General features: G+C 34.1%; 1 protein-coding gene across 1 annotated transcript; it reads left to right on the forward strand.

Annotated features, from left to right (window-relative positions):
• The first annotated feature begins 13,013 nt into the window (after positions 1-13,013).
• On the forward strand, positions 13,014-13,535 carry LOC145682197 (protein GVQW3-like). The gene has a single exon (XM_081753782.1). The coding sequence runs from the start codon at positions 13,014-13,016 to the stop codon at positions 13,533-13,535; it is 522 nt and encodes a 173-aa protein (XP_081609908.1).
• Positions 13,536-22,554: the final 9,019 nt, after the last annotated feature.

Raw genomic sequence — 22,554 nt, forward strand, 5'->3', positions numbered from 1 at the left:
AAATATGAGTGCCCCGAAAAAACCCACGGACACGATATTGTCCATCACAAATGTACTTGGCCGGGAATCGAATCAGGGTCTCTACGCACCTGATTCGCAATCTATACCATGAACCACCGTGTCACTTTCTTTTCTAGGTAAGTAATCAACTAATATTTATAAGATTTGTTTTTTCTTTCTAGTGCAGTAAAATATAGGAACTTGGAAAAAAAAATACACAACAGTTGGATCATTTATAGTGTACTGTATGCTATAGTCTAATTAGCGAAAAGAAACCAGAAAAAAAAACTAAAAGAATGAATCATGCTTTAACGTGATTAAAGTGTTAAAGTCATTCAGCATTGGAATGTTGCGTACCTTACGCTTGTTTCTGCTTTTTATTGCGTAATGCTCTGAAAAGATCATTTCTAAACTCTATACCTTGAGGCGAGGAGCCTTTTGACTCGGTCACACTTCATAATGAATGGCGCTAAAGACATTGTGTTAACGAGGCTATAAAAGATTAATTTCAGATCTATAAAATCCACATGCAACCTGTTATTCCTGATATTGTCATTTCCGTCATTACTTTTACATTCAATTCTTCGTGTTTTATTTCTCCTTAGCCAAAAGTTCTATGGTGGAAAAGTTAACTGCCAACGGTAATAAATTATATTATTTGTGAGGCAGGTGGTTTTTCGTTTTTCGCTATGGTTAGCTAAATGCCCTTTGCCATGAACTCTTTCCTTTATCTTGAGTTTATTGAGCTAATTTTAACAAATGGTCACACGTGTGCAACTGGTAATAGAAGGTTCTGCGTCAAAATTTCTGAAAATAATTGAGATTTAGGGATGATTTTATAATTTAGGATTTCGATTTCTGGACTTTCGGCTCCATTTTAGCCTGTCACGTATGAGGGTTGACACCCCTTGGCGAATACACTATCCGGGAAAAGAGAAGGAAGAAAGAATTGGGGAAGGAAGGCAGCGACGTGGGTCCTATATGGCAGGTACCACCCCGACATTTGCCTGGTGTGAATGAAGAAAAACCTAATTCAGGATGGCTGTCCTGAAAAAGGTTTTTACACTTTTTCGACCGAGTGCCCCCACCAGCAATCGAACTCAGGACCGCTCGCACCCAAGGCGAGAGCGTTACCGACTACGCTACGCGGGGCCACTAACTGGATTCCATTCATTCTATTACATATTTACCAAATAGCCGTGCTAATGCGATTCTGACACCAATTTAGTTTTTTTTTTAATTTTTCGAATTCGTTAGAATTATAGGTATTCATAAACCAGAGGAATATTTCATATGGAAAATATTGCTTGTACGATATATCATACGATATATCGACTATGTAGAAATACGAGGGTGGATTGGAAAGTTCGTGGCCTGACTAAGAAGGAAGCAATTATTTTATGTTTGTATACATTCGCTGCGTAGCTATATCGTTGATAGTCACTATGAACAATTTCATTTCTGGGGCCGCGGTGGCTCAGTGGTAGAGCGTTCACCTCTGGTGCTTGGGGTCCCGGGTTCGATCCCAGCCCCCGCCAAGTGAACTTTGTGGTGGACAAACACCGTGTGCGTGGGTTTTCTCGGGGTTCTCCCGTTTCCTCCCACTTTCTTCATTCTACCATTTCATTCATTACTCAACATCACCGTCTCCTTTAGCCTAACCGGCATAACCGTGGGACGTAAAAATCAAAGATTTCATTTCATTTCATTTTCAATTTCATTTCTCTATTACTTCAAGTGAGTTTACAAGGTGTTAAGTCGGCTGAAGTGACAGAAATTTGTGACATTGAGAAAATCGAGCACTGAGCTGTCATTAAGTACCTGCATAAACAGGGCTTAATACCACAGGAAATTCAAATGGATATGGTAGAGACACTAGGAGACTCCGCGCCCTCCAATTCAGTGGTGAGAAAGTGAGTAGCTGAATTTAAACATGACAGAAGCATCATTGAAGACGATCCCCACAGAGACAGGCCTTCAACGTCGACCACTACAGAAAATTTTCAATAAAATTCGTGACCTGATTTCGAATGACAGCAGAACCAAAATTTGATACATAGCTGAGACTGTGGGTGTTTTCTATGAGCGAGCACAAAACACTATCGTAAACCAATAAGGGTTTTCTAAGGTGTTCATGAGATGGGTACCCAAGTTGCTTTCAGTTGAAAAACGCAATCGACTAACCCTTTCTCGTGATTGTTTGAAACTGTTTGAAAGTGATCGGGATGAGCTTATTGCAGATTTGTGACTATAGACGAAACATGGGTACACTATCATACACCGGATTCAAAACAACAATGACAGCCTGTCCAAAAGAAAGCAAAACAAGTTTTGACGGCTTACAAGGTTATGGCATCAATTTTGGGACACTAGGGGCGTTATCCTGATCGATTTCTTGGAAAAGGGAAAGACTGTCAATTCTGTATACTACTGCACCCTTCTGCGACGTTTGTGTGAGGAAATCAAAATTAAAAGGGTGGGAATGCTACTAAGAAAGATAGTGTTTCACCAAATGAAAAAAATGAAATCTTTGAGTTTTACGTCTCACGGTTATGCCGATTAGGCTAAAGGAGACGGTGATGATGAATGAAATGGTGGAATAAAGAAAGTGGGAGGAAACGGGAGAACCCCGAGAAAAGCCACGCACACGGTGTTTGTCCACCACAAAGTTCACTTGGCGGGGGCTGGGATCGAACCCGGGACCCCAAGCACCAGAGGTGAACGCTCTACCACTGAGCCACCGCGGCCCCAGCGTTTCACCAACATAATGTGCGCGTTCACATGTTGCTTTCATCCATGGCAGAAATTCATTCCTTGAGTTCGAATTGTTGCTGCAACCACCCTATTCGCCTGATCTGGCCCCCTTGAAGTTTCACACCTGGAAAAGTTTTTGAGGATCACCGATTTTTTTCTGATGAAGAGGTAAAAAGTGTTGTACTTTAATGTTTTGCAAGGCTCGAGGAATCATTCTTTTAAAAGTGACATAGAACCGTTATCAGAAAGGTGGCGTAAATTTTATCCCGGTAGAGGGGAGATTACATACAAAAATAAAACATAACTTATCCAAATATTTTCAGATTTGAAGATAAGGCCACAAAGTTTCCAATCTACCCTCGTATATAGAACTATATAGACAGTTTAAAGCGAGATCTGAAGAACTGTAATGCGCTTAATGCTCCCAACACCCCACTCCCCTGAATATTAAGATGCTCCAAGGTGAAAGTACTTAAATCAACTAACATGTCAAATATTTGAGTTTGAATTTAAACTTTCCAGTTTTCGGTATCCTCAGCTAAAATCAAGGGAGTCATAGCTTTCTATTCGCTGAAGGATTGGATTCTTTAGAAAATCAGTAGCTTTTTTTAATAATACTCCATTTAATCGGCCACATTCCGGCGAATTAAAATAACGCTAATTTTACAGTAATTATGTGATATCTTCAAATAGATAAAAGATAATCGAAATGTGGAACAAGAGCGCCCTAGACAATATCATTTTACATGAGATAACCGTTATCACAATTTACCTAGTGGCTTTCCCTTTTCAGCCGTTTAGAAACGCGAAAATAAATGCCGATTTTCAAAATGGCTCGAAATCGAAAGCAGATAAGTGAGTCGTGATAACGGTATCTCATGTAAAAGGATATTGTCTTGTTTTTGCGGTGGCTCAGTGGTAGATCGTTCACCTCCGGTGCTTGGGGTCCCTGGTTCGATCCCAGCTCGCGCCGTGTTGATTTTGTGGTGGACTAACACCGTGCTCGTGGGTTCCTCGGGGTTTTCCGTTTCCTCCCACTTTCTTCACTCCACCATTTCATTAATTTATCATAATCACCGTCTCCTTTAGCCTAACCAGCATAACCGTGGGACGTAAAACTCAATGATTTCACGGTAGGTTCCATAGTTTTGGAGCTATGGACCTTTAAAGTTCATTTTTTCATGTTTTCAGCAGCTTATAACTCCGAAAAGAATCATTTGTCTACCCAGGTTGGTCTATACTTTTTGTCTTATCTGGTGTCATGAATCACCTCCAAACGTTATCGTTGTTGTTTTGAAACACCCTGTATAAAACAGTTTTTTTTCTCAATGGCGATTGGTTGTCATACTGGAAATCATTCTGGAAATCATTAATTTCCACACTCTCGTTTTGAATAGAAAGATAATTGAAATGGAACGTATACTATTCTTGAGACCATAACCAATTTCATAAAAACCGCTTATTGATGTATACACGAGAACACGCGCACAAAATATCATGAACCTAGAGTGCAACTATTAAAAAAGTTATGGTCGATTGTGCAAAACGTTTTTTAAATGCCTTTTGTAACAGTATTATAGTTTTTGGTGTATGACGAGCAACGTTAAACCGGAAATGGTTGGATTCGTACCACTTCCGGCTTGAATAGAACGTTAAGGGAGGATATGGAACCTATTGTTTGAGATACGGAATTCCTGTCAGTAAAACAGCCAGATATTCTGTAGTTATTGTGAGAGTGAATCCATGTGAAGAAACCGTTTCACGCTATTTCTTGATTAATTTTGCTCTGATAACGTGACGACAGAGACGACCAGACGGATTCAACAGATGAACGAACATAGCCGTACTATAGGGCTTCCAATACTTGTACATAATATTGTTTATCACAGCTGAAGGGGAAAAGTAATGCAAGAAGACCTTATTTTCTATTACATATTGAATCACCTTGACATATATCATCACATGAGGTCTACATGTATTTAAAAAAAAAAGATGAGAAGATCTAGGGATGGACACGAGACAAGATTTGTGGCTGTCTCGTCTTGAAAATGTGCTGTAAAAGCGATGTCTCGACTCGAAAAATGTATATTTCTCTATTGGAAGAGCCGTGTCTCAACTCGAATTTTGTCAGGAAAATCCTGTCTCGACTCGTCTCGTGTACATCCCTAAGGAGATCAGTGAAGTTGGTTCTTTGTTCACAGTCCTTGGAGCATCTAAAGGTAAAAAGATTCAAATTTATTCATTCGGTATCTCTGATTGAATATTTAAAGCATATATGTACCGTGAATCTAGTAGCATGTTCTCACTTAATGCATCATAACTTTCAAATCAGTGTGCTCCACAGTATATAAGACTCATTGCTATATCATTCAGTATCTTGTATCATGAAAGCTATCTGCACAACATTAAAGAGCAACCTAAGTTGTATATATATGCATTACATATAGATCTATTGTCTTCCATTTTATGTGGCGCAAATACTTTACCTTTTTGTTTTCTTCTGTTGCTATTGTGAGAGTGACTTCACATCTAACTTACCATGAAACATCGTAATCAATATTTATATGGTTACGGTTCGTACAAGTAAAATATGCTGTGAAAGAAGTCATACATGATACTTTTCGTGCGTGTGTATACAGATGGCCCTCTGTGGATTCCGGTCATAAACTCTCTGTTCGTTTTCCCATAGAAATTCACCTTGTAACAGCCTTTGTCTGGAAGTTTTGTGTGGTTATGAAAGCCTCGGGGTTCGAGACTGTGAGCGAATGTGACAGTACAATTTCATTTAATGCACGAAAACAACAAAATAATAATAATAATAAAAAAGAATCTCAGCTGTTGTTTTAGTTAGTGGTCTCAACAAAAGGAATTCCGAATACTAACTATAGAAAATTCATATACTTACGTGAAATGTCAAGGAACTAATATAAAGCTTTCAGTTTTAGTACAATGTACAGTAGGAAGTTGAAAATTCGAACTAATTGTGACCACAGGTAGTTCAGATTTTCGAAAATGACCAAGAAAGTGCCATTTAGGCTTAAGAGGCCTCGTCCCGGCGAAATTAAAATACCACTAATTTTACAGTAATTATGTGATATCTTCGAATAGATAAAAGATAATTGAAATGTGGAACAAGAACGCCCTAGATAATATTATTTTGCGTGATTTACCGTTATCACAAGTCACCTAGCGGCTTTCCGTTTTCAGCCGTTTAGAAACGCGAAAATAAATGCCGATTTTCAAAATGGCTCGAAATCGAAAGCGGATAAGTGAGTCGTCATAACGGTATCTCATGCAAAATGATATTGTCTAGGGTGCTCTTGTTCCACATTTCGATTATCTTTTATCTATTTGAAGATATCACATAATTACTGTAAAATTAGCGGTATTTTAATTTCGCCGGGATGAAGCCTCTTAAATATACTGTACGGTATGCTTTTTTATTGATACAGTGGTAATACAGAACATAAGCAGTGTTTCTTCCAGACATGTTTTTGTGGGGGCAATGCCCTCCCGGAGTTCTGAAAGTGCCCCCCCGGACGAGATCAAAAGAATATGTCTATAATATTATAAAGTAAATAGAACAGTACCAGCAGTGCCCCCCGGAACACTTTTTCTGAAAGAACGATTGGTACATAAGTAATTATAATATCGTACATAAGGCTACTTACATTTAATGCTTCTGAAGAACCTACTCGTACACTAAATTACACTGTTCTTGTAACACACACTTAAAACTTAACTTGTATAGGCCCAAAGGAAAATAAAAATAAAAATATGTATGACAAAGAACTACATATGAATGAGCTTCTGTATAAAAACACTGACTTCACACAACGCCGACGGACAACCCTATTGTTTGTTTATCACTAACGCTAAGACAAAATGTAAAAAAGCTTCTATTTAAGAACCGCGTTCGATTTTTGACGTTTCGGATTATCGACGTCTTCCTGTATTTAACTTGATTCTCTTCGTTGGATCGATGACGTTTACCTTATAAATGTGGTCGAGAATAAGGCTCATTTTTGGTTTTTGATACAGACAATTCTCTTTTTCTAAATTTGTTTTAAACTACTCCCTGATCAAAATAATACGATTATTATAAAAATTATTACCGTGTAACAGCTTCGCCATCTATTCACTTTGGCTTTACCAGACACTATGAATACACAGGTAATGACAGAATTAATTTATAAGAGATATCAAAAAATATCCCCGAATCCTGATTGGTTATTTAAATCTGCAACAGCCAATCCCGTTACACACACATTAAAACAAAAACAGAAACATTAAGTCGTTATTCCTCTTGCTCCTGTTGACGGGGGAATAACGGAAGGAGAATAATGACAACATATATCCATTTTCTTGAAGATACTTTGGTCATTTCATATTTCAACGTGGATACCAGCATTAGTAACGTACCGTTGCAAGTGGATTTCAACGTTCGTGATTAGACCGTTGCAACACATCGCTCGGTCAGACAATCTCCCATTGAATGTATAATTTTCTCTCTTTCTTACTATACATATATATATATATATATATATATATATATATATATATATATATATATATATATATATATATATATATATATATATATTATATATATATGTGTGTGTGTGTGTGTGTGTGTGTGTGTGTGTCAAAGCTTTGCACTGGAAGATAACTACAAGGACTATCAGAATATAAATCCGTGAGACTCATAGGAAAGAAAAGCTGTATGTTTTTCTTGCGAGAGTCTTCAAAATTTAATCGAACAAGCTTGGAAAAATAGTCGTGTAGAATATAAGAGACTATTGAGACCAAACAGTGAATTCTCAGTAAATTCTTTTGAATAAACTACGTTCAAACCCAGTGTACTATTTTTTCAGTATGGGAAAATGGATAAACATTACACTATATTTAAAATAATCAATACATGATACCTTGATTTAAATAATGTCATATTGGGAATCAAACATGTGAACAAGGACCTCGAATAGTGGGCATTTTTGATCCAGTATAACATTTTAAGTAACGTTATAGAGATTACATTTCGGCTGCTTTCGGGTCATTGGGTCTCTCCGAATCACGAGTCACCCTAGTTTTGAGAAGCGTAACCCGGACGAAAATTCCGACTCAAGTGACCAGTGGCTTCACTATACTCAACTATAATAAATAGTTCTCTGGCCAGCCACAGGCCATTGTGTGGTGTGTAAAGTCTGGAAATTTAGAGTGCATCAACAAAAAAATATGAAACACTTGTAGATTTTCTCTTTAGAAAGAAACTCCCGACTTATTCGCTTTCCTTTTTAGATTTTTGACTATTTCGTTATTCTTGGAAGTTCAACGAACTGTTATAAAATCCTATCTTTAACTTAGTTCTTACGAACTCTTTACAATAATAATAATTTTATGAAGATTTCCTTTTCTTCCAGCATTTGCCTCTTGGAAGAGTTGATCAAAGGCGCTTCCGATGTGTGATTGAAAGTATACGCCCTTCTGGAGTATCCTCTTGTACTTGTGCATATTTTGTGATTCTTCGTTTTAAGTTTCCTTTTGATACTATAGATGTCTTGCATGAAAATGAGCTTCACTGCATTCACGACATGAAACTTGAGGATAAAGAACCCCCCTCCTTTTTTTATTTTTTGTTCTTTTTTTTGGTGACATGCAGAAAAATTTATTTTATTGCCCTTTTGATCTACAGATAAAAAACTAGAACAAACTGCTTTCTCAAGAAAGAAACAAAGAAAAAAAGTAATATTTTAATACCTCTTTGTAGCCATTTTGTTTTAAGAGTTTTAGTAGATATGGCGGAAGGTCACAGAATACAGGCACAAGCTTTTTATTCAGTAACAGTATATATATTTTGTCTTAACGACTCAAAGTAGGCTTTTTTTCCTTTTTTCAGGGAAATAATGAAAAATGGAAACAGGAATCTCAGTATGGAAGGCTTTATTCGCCTTAAGGACCAAAACTTCCGATTTGATAAGTCTACTTACGAAAAACCTTTTTCCCATTGATAATAAATGTGCAATGGAGTATTGTCACGCTAATGATTGGAAACCATGACTTTCATCAAACCCGTTCTTTTCTTCTTCTTCTTCTTCTTCTGTCGCATATGACTATATATATATATATATATATGTATATGGTGGTGACTGACACATATTATGAAATCACAGTTTAAGAAAATGGCATTTTCATATCACTGCACGCACTTTGATAGCAGTCATGCTCAACTGTTTTGCAAACTTGAAGAAACAAGGCATTGGTTGAAATAAAAATCAAGAATTATTTAAGTATACACACTACCAAAAAAATTATATAAAAGTTTCATATTCAAACAATATATTTTTGACATACATACTTAAAAATTGAAAAAAAAAAGAAAATCACGGGGACGTCCATAAAATAATTAACTTAATTTCAGTTTAATGGATATGTGTTGTATTAAACTCAAAAAAAAAAAAAAAAAAAAAACTTCAATGAACTGAAATTTCCGCTTGAGTTACGGAATGAAAAATTAATAGAGAAAAATATGATAATACGAACTTTCTTTGATCATAAATCTTGTCCAATAAAAAATAATGATATAAATATTTTTGCATGTTGTGTTATTCTCTGAACTTTTAGCTTCCTGTTTCCGAAATGCTACTTCTTCAAACGTCTGTAGCGAATAAACACATTTTTTGTAAAGAATCATATATAGTACAAAACCAAAATTGATATACATTCCGCACCACAACGGAGATATCATACTTCAAAGTTTGCAAAAATTACAAAACTTGAAATTAAAAAAAAAATCACAAAAATTGTGGGAAGCAAAGTTCAAAAAAATTACACAACTTCAAATTTATTTAAAAAATCATAAAACCTGTGGAAGGGAAAGTGCGCAAAAATTTCAGTTTTTTTAAAAAAAATCATAAAAATTGTACGAAACAAAGTTTGCAAAAATTAGAAAATTTCAAATTTAGAAACTCATAAACATTGTATGAGTTTTTAAAATTATACAATTTCAATTGCAAAAATTATACAATTTCATTTTTTAAAAAAATCAAAAATTGTAGGAAGCAGTTTGCAAAAATTATAAAATTTCAATTTTTTAAAAAAATCATAAAAATTGTAGAAAGCAAAATTTGCAAAAAATTACAAATTTTCAAATTAAAAAAAATAATCATGAAAATTGTAGAAAGCAAATTTACCAAAATTTACACAATTTCATTTTAAAAAATGTCATAAAAATTGTAGGAAGCATGTATGAGTTGTTACTGTAGCTATAGTGATTATAGTACCATATGTAATTATTATAAAAAAATCAACTTTGATATTTCACCTCCACTATAGAAGCTTCAGCTCTAAAAAATGGAATATGAACAATTTCAATATTGAACTTAGGGAGAGATTTTCACCTATTGGGATTCAATTAAGTGCTTTTCACGCTAAAAGATTAAAAAAATGCAGAAAAGAAAGTGCTCAAGAAAATGGTACTTGTTGCAATATTTTTTGAATAATCCAGTTCTAAGATATACAAGTTTACTCTTAACGTCTGCAAAGTCACTAATTTAGCACGTGCTGGTGAACAAATGACCGACACTCATAAAAGTGCTGGCAACGAATATGATAATAGTAGGATAAAAAATTTAAAAAATTAAAATAGTGAAGCATCCTTCATTGGATCAATTAGAATTTTTTCCCTTTCGTTTTGTAAATTTATATGACCTGATTTAAGAACAAATCATCCATAAGTTACCAGAATTCTTTCGCGTCAAGAGATGTCTACGAAAGGTGTGTATATAGAAACTTAAAGCGCATTTATTATTGGCATATATCGCATAATGGTTGGGGTATCTTTAAATGTTGATGAATGCTCTTCATTGTCTTCGTACAATCATATTTATAGTTTATAGTTTTCATACTATGAATCATGCAATCAGGGCCGGCTCTAGGCAATTTGACGCCCCGTGCAATGACATCATTTGCCGCCCCATTTTTCCAGAAAGAACAAATCTTAAAAGCCACAATTTTAACTATGCTATTCCATTATGAACAACGAAGGGAACGGAAAATGCACTCGCACTCAGAAAGGCCTAAATACTACAAATACAATCTCGTTGTGTCTGTTTTTTTTTTAAAAAATAATGTTCTATTATGTTAGTGAAAGATAAAATAAACACACCTTCAAAGGAAAGATGGCAATCTTTTTTATAAAATTCAATATCGACCTTCAATCTCAATATGTCAGTTCGCAACTCTAGTGCAACTAGCTCTTTTGTGTTTATTTCTTGATTTCCCTTCTTGATGATCTGTTAAAAAAGTTTAAAAAATCTTGTTTCCACCTTTCATGATAAGGCATTTGTTTGGGACAAAGACAAAATTAGTTTTCATATCAAAACTGTGATAACTAACTACATGGAACAGCTGATCGCTATTGTTTGAAAATTTGTATTTAACAACAATCAAGCAATTCATACTGGGATTTATTAAACCATTTGCTTTAGCACTGTCCATGTGACCTTAAACTAATGCGACCTAAACATGATTTATGAATGTAGTATTCAAATAGAAGGTCAGATTTGTAAATTTAACTACCATCACCTTGAAGTCTGTTTCCAACAAGAAACATTTATTTTAAAAAAAAAATACAGTTATGACAGATTTCGCCGTCCCCTGCATGCTACTCTAGAACAGTATTTGAGATCAAAGACTTGGGTGAATTAGTGTTATCCATGAGATTCGAATTTCTCGTGTAATCTCATAAACGAGACGAGAATTATTACGTTTCTTGTCTCGTCTCGAATTTAAAAGGGCACTTCTAGTCTCCTGGATAACACTAGTCGAAATATTGAAACCTAGCACGAAAGAAAGGACGACCTTTTGTCTTAATATATACACTGTATGCATTCTAAAGATTTCCATATTTACCCGTGTGCATGTTTTAGCAAAATTGGACTCCGAAACGTGACTGCTACATAAATAAAAATGTATTTTCTCTTCTATCCTTACGTGATCAAACGGAGTAATGTTAAATACGATAAATATTGTATGAACATAAGAAAAGAGAAACAAGATCCAGAATTGTGTCTTGTAGAGTTTTCTTTTCTTTCTTTCTTTTATTTTTTCAGATATTCAAAAGCAATAGTTATTTCCTCATTTCAATGTACAAGGAGTGTCCGAAAATAAGTTTACCCTCTCGTTTTCCCAGGAAAGCCAACAGCAATGGAAGAAACATGGCAACTCTTGTACGCACAACACATCCACACACAAGTGGGTATCGTTCCCCGCTATCCTGCAGATGGCGCCGTCGCAGCGCCTGCGCAAAGCGGAGACGATTCTCAGTCTGAGCCTGGTATCCATGGAGAGAAGGCGCGGTTTGACGTCGTGGTCAAAGGAGGAAGTACGAGCGGTTGTCTGCTATGAATCTGATGTGGTGTATCTTGAGCAGAAAGCTATAACCGCCTCGTGGAAGTCTATGGGCCAGATGTGATATCGAAAGAAATGGTGTCGCCTATTTAGTATCGCCTTGCTCACCCGCCATACAGTCCTGATCTCGCACCAAGTGACTTCCATCTGTTTCCGGCTTTGAAGAAGATTCTCAGTGGCAGTCGCATTGGAAGCAATGGTGAGGTCACAGAAGCTGTTCGACGCTTATTCCGTATGCAGAGCCCTGAATTTTTCATGGAAGGGTGTTTGAAACTTACAGGCAGGTATGACAAAAGTTTCAATGTACGTAGTACTTATGTGGAAAAATAAAGATACATCTAATCTTTAATGTGACATACTATTTTTGGTCTTGCATCACCACAGCCGCTTGGGGAAACTTATTTTCGGACTGGGATATCTATCTATCTATCTATCTATCTATCTATCTATCTATCTATCTATCTATCTATCTATCTATATATATATATATATATATATATATATATATATATATATATATATATCTATCTATATATATATATATATATATATATATATATATATATATATATATATATATATATATACGAGGGGGGACCCAAAAAAAACGCGAATTGTGCTGCAGTGGATTGAGAGAGTGGGGGAACCCATTGTTGTACCAATTATCCGTTACGATCACGTCACCTGCGTCAGTGTGCGAAGTTGTGTCGCTGTGAGTGCATCGGTTCGCTCTTGAGAGTTTGTTTAGTAAATCAACTTTTTCCAGTTCGGCGAAAACGTGATGGCAGATTATCGAGGCGGCTGTGAAATTTGGTTTCCTGTTGGGGAAATCGGCCGCGGAAACTACTGTAATGCTGAAGACTGCTTATGGGGATGCTGCCCTAAGTAAAACCAGAGTATACGAGTGGTTTGCACGTTTTAAAAATGGAGAACTGTCAATTGAAGACCAACTCCGTTCAGAACGCCCCTCAACGGCAAGAACTGACGAAAACGTCGAAAAAATCAATGCCCTCGTTCGTGAAGACCGTCGCCGAACCATTAATCAACTCTGTGAGATGTCTGAAATATCGTGGAGTTCAATTCAGAGGATTTTACAAGAAGATTTGCACATGAGAAGGGTTGCAGCCAAATTTGTCCCTCGCCTTCTCACAGACGAGCAAAAGGAGCGTCGACTTGAGGCATGTGTTGAACTTCAAAATCAGCTCAAAGAGGACCCTGACTTTTTTGCCAAGGTGATTACTGATGATGAATCGTGGTGCTATGGCTACGACCCCGAATCAAAGCAGCAATCAAGCCAGTGGAGGAGGTTTTGCCACTGTGGAGGAGGTAAAACAAAAATCGCTGGAGGTCATAAAGAAGATCCCGATAAGTGATTTTCAAAACTGTTTTGAACAATGGAAAGATCGTTTGCAGAAATGCGTTGCGGTCCATGGACAATACTTTGGAGGTGATGAAAATTTGGTGTAAAAATATTGAGAAATAAAGAAGTTACGACGAATTTCCCGTTTTTTTGGGTCCCCCCTCGTATATATATATATATATATATATATATATATATATATATATATATATATATATAATGCTATAGTGTTGTTTCTATTAGTACTGTGTGCTGGAAACTTAATTAAGAAAGAACTTTAAATACACGTGTATACGTGCCAAGTCAGGAATTCCTGTATTACAATTCTCAACTGTATCATTAGCCTAAGGACTGGACTTTAAAGTGCAAAGGCATGGTCGAAAAAAAGGAAAGAAAAGTGATGAAAAAGTATTCAAAAACATGCAAAGAAAAATGATAATAAAATGGAATAATTTAGACACAAAACAGTGACATGAACATTCTTTATTCAAAAATAGCAAAAAATAACCTTACAGAAACAAGATGTATGTATTAGGCGCAAAACATTCCCATGAACATTATTTATTCAAAAATAGCAAAAAATAACCTTACAGAAACAAGATGTATGTATTTAGATGCAAAACATTCCCATGAATATTCTTTATTCAACAATAGCAAAAAATAACCTTCCAGAAACAAGATGTATATATTAGGCGCAAAACATTCCCATGAACATTCTTTATTCAAAAATAACAAAAAATAACCTTAGAGAAACCAGATGTATGTATTAGGCGCAAAACATTCCCATGAACATTCTTTATTAAACAATAGCAAAAAATAACCTTAGAGAAACCAGATGTATGTATTAGGCGCAAAACATTCCCATGAACATTCTTTATTCAAAAATAACAAAAAATAACCTTAGAGAAACCAGATGTATGTATTAGGCGCAAAACATTCCCATGAACATTCTTTATTCAAAAATAACAAAAAATAACCTTAGAGAAACAAGATGTATGTATTAGGCGCAAAACATTCCCATGAACATTCTTTATTCAACAATAGCAAAAAATAACCTTAGAGAAACAAGATGTATGTATTAGGCGCAAAACATTCCAATGAACATTCTTTATTCAACAATAGCAAAAAATAACCTTACAGAAACAAGATGTATGTATTTAGGCGCAAAACATTCCCATGAACATTCTTTATTCAACAATAGCAAAAAATAACCTTACAGAAACAAGATGTATGTATTTAGGCGCAAAACATTCCCATGAACATTCTTTATTCAACAATAGCAAAAAATAACCTTACAGAAACAAGATGTATGTATTAGACGCAAAACTTTCCCATGAACATTCTTTATTCAACAATAGCAAAAAATAACCTTAGAGAAACAAGATGTATGTATTTAGGCGCAAAACATTCCCATGAACATTCTTTATTCAATAATAGCAAAAAATAACCTTACAGAAACAAGATGTGTGTATTAGACGCAAAACTTTCCCATGAACATTCTTTATTCAAAAATAACAAAAAATAACCTTAGAGAAACCAGATGTATGTATTAGGCGCAAAACATTCCCATGAACATTCTTTATTAAACAATAGCAAAAAATAACCTTAGAGAAACCAGATGTATGTATTAGGCGCAAAACATTCCCATGAACATTCTTTATTCAAAAATAACAAAAAATAACCTTAGAGAAACCAGATGTATGTATTAGGCGCAAAACATTCCCATGAACATTCTTTATTCAAAAATAACAAAAAATAACCTTAGAGAAACAAGATGTATATATTTAGGCGCAAAACATTCCTATGAACATTCTTTATTCAAAAATAGCAAAAAATATCGTTAGAGAAACAAGATGTATGTATTAGGCGCAAAACATTCCCATGAACATTATTTATTCAAAAATAACAAAAAATAACCTTAGAGAAACAAGATGTATGTATTAGGCGCAAAACATTCCCATGAACATTCTTTATTCAACAATAGCAAAAAATAACCTTAGAGAAACAAGATGTATGTATTAGGCGCAAAACATTCCAATGAACATTCTTTATTCAACAATAGCAAAAAATAACCTTACAGAAACAAGATGTATGTATTTAGGCGCAAAACATTCCCATGAACATTCTTTATTCAACAATAGCAAAAAATAACCTTACAGAAACAAGATGTATGTATTTAGGCGCAAAACATTCCCATGAACATTCTTTATTCAATAATAGCAAAAAATAACCTTACAGAAACAAGATGTGTGTATTAGACGCAAAACTTTCCCATGAACATTCTTTATTCAACAATAGCAAAAAATAACCTTAGAGAAACAAGATGTATGTACTAGACGCAAAACTTTCCCATGAACATTCTTTATTCAACAATAGCAAAAAATAACCTTAGAGAAACAAGATGTATGTATTTAAGCGCAAAACATTCCCATGAACATTCTTTATTCAAAAAAAGCAAAAAATAACCTTAGAGAAACAAAATGTATGTATTAGACGCAAAACTTTCCCATGAACGTTCTTTATTCAACAATAGCAAAAAATAACTTTACAGAAACAAGATGTATGTATTTAGGCGCAAAACATTCCCATGAACATTCTTTATTTAACAATAGCAAAAAATAACCTTACAGAAACAAGATGTATGTATTTAGGCGCAAAACATTCCCATGAACATTCTTTATTCAACAATAGCAAAAAATAACCTTAGAGAAACAAGATGTATGTATTAGACGCATAACTTTCCCATGAACATTCTTTATTCAACAATAGCAAAAAATAACCTTACAGAAACAAGATGTATGTATTAGACGCAAAACATTCCCATGAACATTCTTTATTCAACAATAGCAAAAAACAACCTTAGAGAAACAAGATGTATGTATTAGACGCAAAACTTTCCCATGAACATTCTTTATTCAACAATAGCAAAAAATAACCTTAGAGAAACAAGATGTATATATTTAGGCGCAAAACATTCCTATGAACATTCTTTATTCAAAAATAGCAAAAAATATCGTTAGAGAAACAAGATGTATGTATTAGGCGCAAAACATTCCCATGAACATTATTTATTCAAAAATAACAAAAAATAACCTTAGAGAAACAAGATGTATGTATTAGGCGCAAAACATTCCCATGAACATTCTTTATTCAACAATAGCAAAAAATAACCTTAGAGAAACAAGATGTATGTATTAGGCGCAAAACATTCCAATGAACATTCTTTATTCAACAATAGCAAAAAATAACCTTACAGAAACAAGATGTATGTATTTAGGCGCAAAACATTCCCATGAACATTCTTTATTCAACAATAGCAAAAAATAACCTTACAGAAACAAGATGTATGTATTTAGGCGCAAAACATTCCCATGAACATTCTTTATTCAACAATAGCAAAAAATAACCTTACAGAAACAAGATGTATGTATTAGACGCAAAACTTTCCCATGAACATTCTTTATTCAACAATAGCAAAAAATAACCTTAGAGAAACAAGATGTATGTATTTAGGCGCAAAACATTCCCATGAACATTCTTTATTCAATAATAGCAAAAAATAACCTTACAGAAACAAGATGTGTGTATTAGACGCAAAACTTTCCCATGAACATTCTTTATTCAACAATAGCAAAAAATAACCTTAGAGAAACAAGATGTATGTACTAGACGCAAAACTTTCCCATGAACATTCTTTATTCAACAATAGCAAAAAATAACCTTAGAGAAACAAGATGTATGTATTTAAGCGCAAAACATTCCCATGAACATTCTTTATTCAAAAAAAGCAAAAAATAACCTTAGAGAAACAAAATGTATGTATTAGACGCAAAACTTTCCCATGAACGTTCTTTATTCAACAATAGCAAAAAATAACTTTACAGAAACAAGATGTATGTATTTAGGCGCAAAACATTCCCATGAACATTCTTTATTCAACAATAGCAAAAAATAACCTTACAGAAACAAGATGTATGTATTTAGGCGCAAAACATTCCCATGAACATTCTTTATTCAACAATAGCAAAAAATAACCTTAGAGAAACAAGATGTATGTATTAGACGCATAACTTTCCCATGAACATTCTTTATTCAACAATAGCAAAAAATAACCTTACAGAAACAAGATGTATGTATTAGACGCAAAACATTCCCATGAACATTCTTTATTCAACAATAGCAAAAAACAACCTTAGAGAAACAAGATGTATGTATTAGACGCAAAACTTTCCCATGAACATTCTTTATTCAACAATAGCAAAAAATAACCTTACAGAAACAAGATGTATGTATTTAGGCGCAAAACATTCCTATGAACATTCTTTATTCAAAAATAGCAAAAAATATCGTTAGAGAAACAAGATGTATGTATTAGGCGCAAAACATTCCCATGAACATTATTTATTCAAAAATAACAAAAAATAACCTTAGAGAAACTAGATGTATGTATTAGGCGCAAAACATTCCCATGAACATTCTTTATTCAACAATAGCAAAAAATAACCTTAGAGAAACAAGATGTATGTATTAGGCGCAAAACATTCCAATGAACATTCTTTATTCAACAATAGCAAAAAATAACCTTACAGAAACAAGATGTATGTATTTAGGCGCAAAACATTCCCATGAACATTCTTTATTCAACAATAGCAAAAAATAACCTTACAGAAACAAGATGTATGTATTTAGGCGCAAAACATTCCCATGAACATTCTTTATTCAACAATAGCAAAAAATAACCTTACAGAAACAAGATGTATGTATTAGACGCAAAACTTTCCCATGAACATTCTTTATTCAACAATAGCAAAAAATAACCTTAGAGAAACAAGATGTATGTATTTAGGCGCAAAACATTCCCATGAACATTCTTTATTCAATAATAGCAAAAAATAACCTTACAGAAACAAGATGTGTGTATTAGACGCAAAACTTTCCCATGAACATTCTTTATTCAACAATAGCAAAAAATAACCTTAGAGAAACAAGATGTATGTACTAGACGCAAAACTTTCCCATGAACATTCTTTATTCAACAATAGCAAAAAATAACCTTAGAGAAACAAGATGTATGTATTTAAGCGCAAAACATTCCCATGAACATTCTTTATTCAAAAAAAGCAAAAAATAACCTTAGAGAAACAAAATGTATGTATTAGACGCAAAACTTTCCCATGAACGTTCTTTATTCAACAATAGCAAAAAATAACTTTACAGAAACAAGATGTATGTATTTAGGCGCAAAACATTCCCATGAACATTCTTTATTCAACAATAGCAAAAAATAACCTTACAGAAACAAGATGTATGTATTTAGGCGCAAAACATTCCCATGAACATTCTTTATTCAACAATAGCAAAAAATAACCTTAGAGAAACAAGATGTATGTATTAGACGCATAACTTTCCCATGAACATTCTTTATTCAACAATAGCAAAAAATAACCTTACAGAAACAAGATGTATGTATTAGACGCAAAACATTCCCATGAACATTCTTTATTCAACAATAGCAAAAAACAACCTTAGAGAAACAAGATGTATGTATTAGACGCAAAACTTTCCCATGAACATTCTTTATTCAACAATAGCAAAAAATAACCTTAGAGAAACAAGATGTATATATTTAGGCGCAAAACATTCCTATGAACATTCTTTATTCAAAAATAGCAAAAAATATCGTTAGAGAAACAAGATGTATGTATTAGGCGCAAAACATTCCCATGAACATTATTTATTCAAAAATAACAAAAAATAACCTTAGAGAAACAAGATGTATGTATTAGGCGCAAAACATTCCCATGAACATTCTTTATTCAACAATAGCAAAAAATAACCTTAGAGAAACAAGATGTATGTATTAGGCGCAAAACATTCCCATGAACATTCTTTATTCAACAATAGCAAAAAATAACCTTACAGAAACAAGATGTATGTATTTAGGCGCAAAACATTCCCATGAACATTCTTTATTCAACAATAGCAAAAAATAACCTTACAGAAACAAGATGTATGTATTTAGGCGCAAAACATTCCCATGAACATTCTTTATTCAACAATAGCAAAAAATAACCTTACAGAAACAAGATGTATGTATTAGACGCAAAACTTTCCCATGAACATTCTTTATTCAACAATAGCAAAAAATAACCTTAGAGAAACAAGATGTATGTATTTAGGCGCAAAACATTCCCATGAACATTCTTTATTCAATAATAGCAAAAAATAACCTTACAGAAACAAGATGTGTGTATTAGACGCAAAACTTTCCCATGAACATTCTTTATTCAACAATAGCAAAAAATAACCTTAGAGAAACAAGATGTATGTACTAGACGCAAAACTTTCCCATGAACATTCTTTATTCAACAATAGCAAAAAATAACCTTAGAGAAACAAGATGTATGTATTTAAGCGCAAAACATTCCCATGAACATTCTTTATTCAAAAAAAGCAAAAAATAACCTTAGAGAAACAAAATGTATGTATTAGACGCAAAACTTTCCCATGAACGTTCTTTATTCAACAATAGCAAAAAATAACTTTACAGAAACAAGATGTATGTATTTAGGCGCAAAACATTCCCATGAACATTCTTTATTCAACAATAGCAAAAAATAACCTTACAGAAACAAGATGTATGTATTTAGGCGCAAAACATTCCCATGAACATTCTTTATTCAACAATAGCAAAAAATAACCTTAGAGAAACAAGATGTATGTATTAGACGCATAACTTTCCCATGAACATTCTTTATTCAACAATAGCAAAAAATAACCTTACAGAAACAAGATGTATGTATTAGACGCAAAACATTCCCATGAACATTCTTTATTCAACAATAGCAAAAAACAACCTTAGAGAAACAAGATGTATGTATTAGACGCAAAACTTTCCCATGAACATTCTTTATTCAACAATAGCAAAAAATAACCTTACAGAAACAAGATGTATGTATTTAGGCGCAAAACATTCCCATGAACATTCTTTATTCAACAATAGCAAAAAATAACCTTACAGAAACAAGATGTATGTATTAGACGTAAAACTTTCCCATGAACATTCTTTATTCAACAATAGCAAAAAATAACCTTACAGAAAAAAGATGTATGTATTTAGGCGCAAAACATTCCCGTGAACATTCTTTATTCAACAATAGCAAAAAATAACCTTAGAGAAACAAGATGTATGTATTATACGCAAAACTTTCCCATGAACATTCTTTATTCAACAATAGCAAAAAATAACCTTACAGAAACAAGATGTATGTATTAGACGTAAAACATTCCCATGAACATTCTTTATTCAACAATAGCAAAAAATAACCTTACAGAAACAAGATGTATGTATTTAGGCGCAAAACATTCCCGTGAACATTCTTTATTCAACAATAGCAAAAAATAACCTTAGAGAAACAAGATGTATGTATTATACGCAAAACTTTCCCATGAACATTCTTTATTCAACAATAGCAAAAAATAACCTTACAGAAACAAGATGTATGTATTTAGGCGCAAAACATTCCCATGAACAGTGTTTGTTCATTAATAGTAAAAAGTAGCTTTACTTACAGGCAGGGCCGGATTAAGAGAGCTTAGAAGGGCTATAGCCCCGGGCCTCCAGATGGACAGGGGTCTCCACTGCGATCAAAATTTCAACTGGCTATCTAAAAAGAATTATGAAGATACAATCATCATCATAAAAAGAAAATATAACGAAAAATATGAATCATATTCCATTTACTTTCCTAGTGTATGTTTCACATAAATGTATTAGGTGAAGTCAGTAGGGGGCCGCATGTTTTTTGTATCCCCGGGCCTCCAGGTGGGTTAACTCAGCCTTGCTAACAGTAACAAAATAAATTTATGTGTTTATTTAGTTGCAAGCAGTAGAGACCTGCACGGGCCGAATCTTTCGGCCTGACCTCCATCCAGCCCGAATGTACCTAGGCCCGGTCCAACCGTGCGCGAAAAGTTTTGGTGATTTTCGGCCCGAGCCCGCCCGGGCCCGATGAATTTTAAAAGTTCTTGGCCCGACCCCGGCCCGATAATTTTTTAAAAAAATTAGCTCGAGCCCCAATCTTTCTCAAAATTTAGCATTAAACTTGACCTAACACTCAGAAACATTTTCTAAACTCTGGTTCACAACCTGACGCTTGCCTCCCGAATGGTACGATTGCCTCATTGAACTTTGCCTGTCATCGACAGAACAAAAACTCAATTTCCTGTAACAAAAGTCTAACTTAATTGATTTTTAGCATAAAGTAAAGATGGCAATATGTAGTTTAGCGACAGGCAAAACTTTCCCACCCCTTCTTGTCAATTTTGGGTTCAGTGAAGGTCAAGGTCAGAGCTCAATTTACCGCACAATACCTGCAATCCTCTATAGAGAAAGTGGAGCCGCTAAGCAACACAAACTAAATAGCTATTGCATTCTTTGTAACATTTTTCACGCGTACACTTCTTCAACGTTTGGCTTTATTCCAATTATCGTTTAATGAAAGTCAATAATTATTAAAGTATTGCAATCAATCGGCCCCAGCCCGGCCCGACCTGAAGAGAAATCAGTGTCGGCCAGCCCAAGCCCGGCCCGTGCAGGTCCCTAGCAAGCAGTGATGAAAATTTTCTTGAAAATTTTCCGATTCATAAAAACATACTCCACTTATTCCTACATCATTGTTTAGCCATGAAATTTATTGGTAATAAATACTGTCTGAAAAGAAAAAGTTTCATGAAGTAAAAATCATTTCTGCAAAAATGTTTCAAAAACTTCAATCTGTTCTTCCCTCAAATTTCCCCTTTGATCTCACAAAATCATATTTCGTCAGTTTAATACGCGTAAGACGAAGTTTTGTCATAGCTTTACTACTTTTCTGGATTTACAATCTTGCAACATTTATAAATAAGCAGAGATAATATAAAGTGCCTACTGTAAATTTTTGACTACCCAAAATTCCAGTTTAAGTAACTTATGAAAACAAATACTCAAATTTTTCTGGAAATAAACATTTACTTACTCATATATTCATTCC

This window comes from Thermobia domestica, chromosome 1, assembly GCF_964235325.1.
Source record: "Thermobia domestica chromosome 1, izTheDome1.hap1.1, whole genome shotgun sequence".
Classification (NCBI taxonomy): domain Eukaryota; kingdom Metazoa; phylum Arthropoda; class Insecta; order Zygentoma; family Lepismatidae; genus Thermobia; species Thermobia domestica.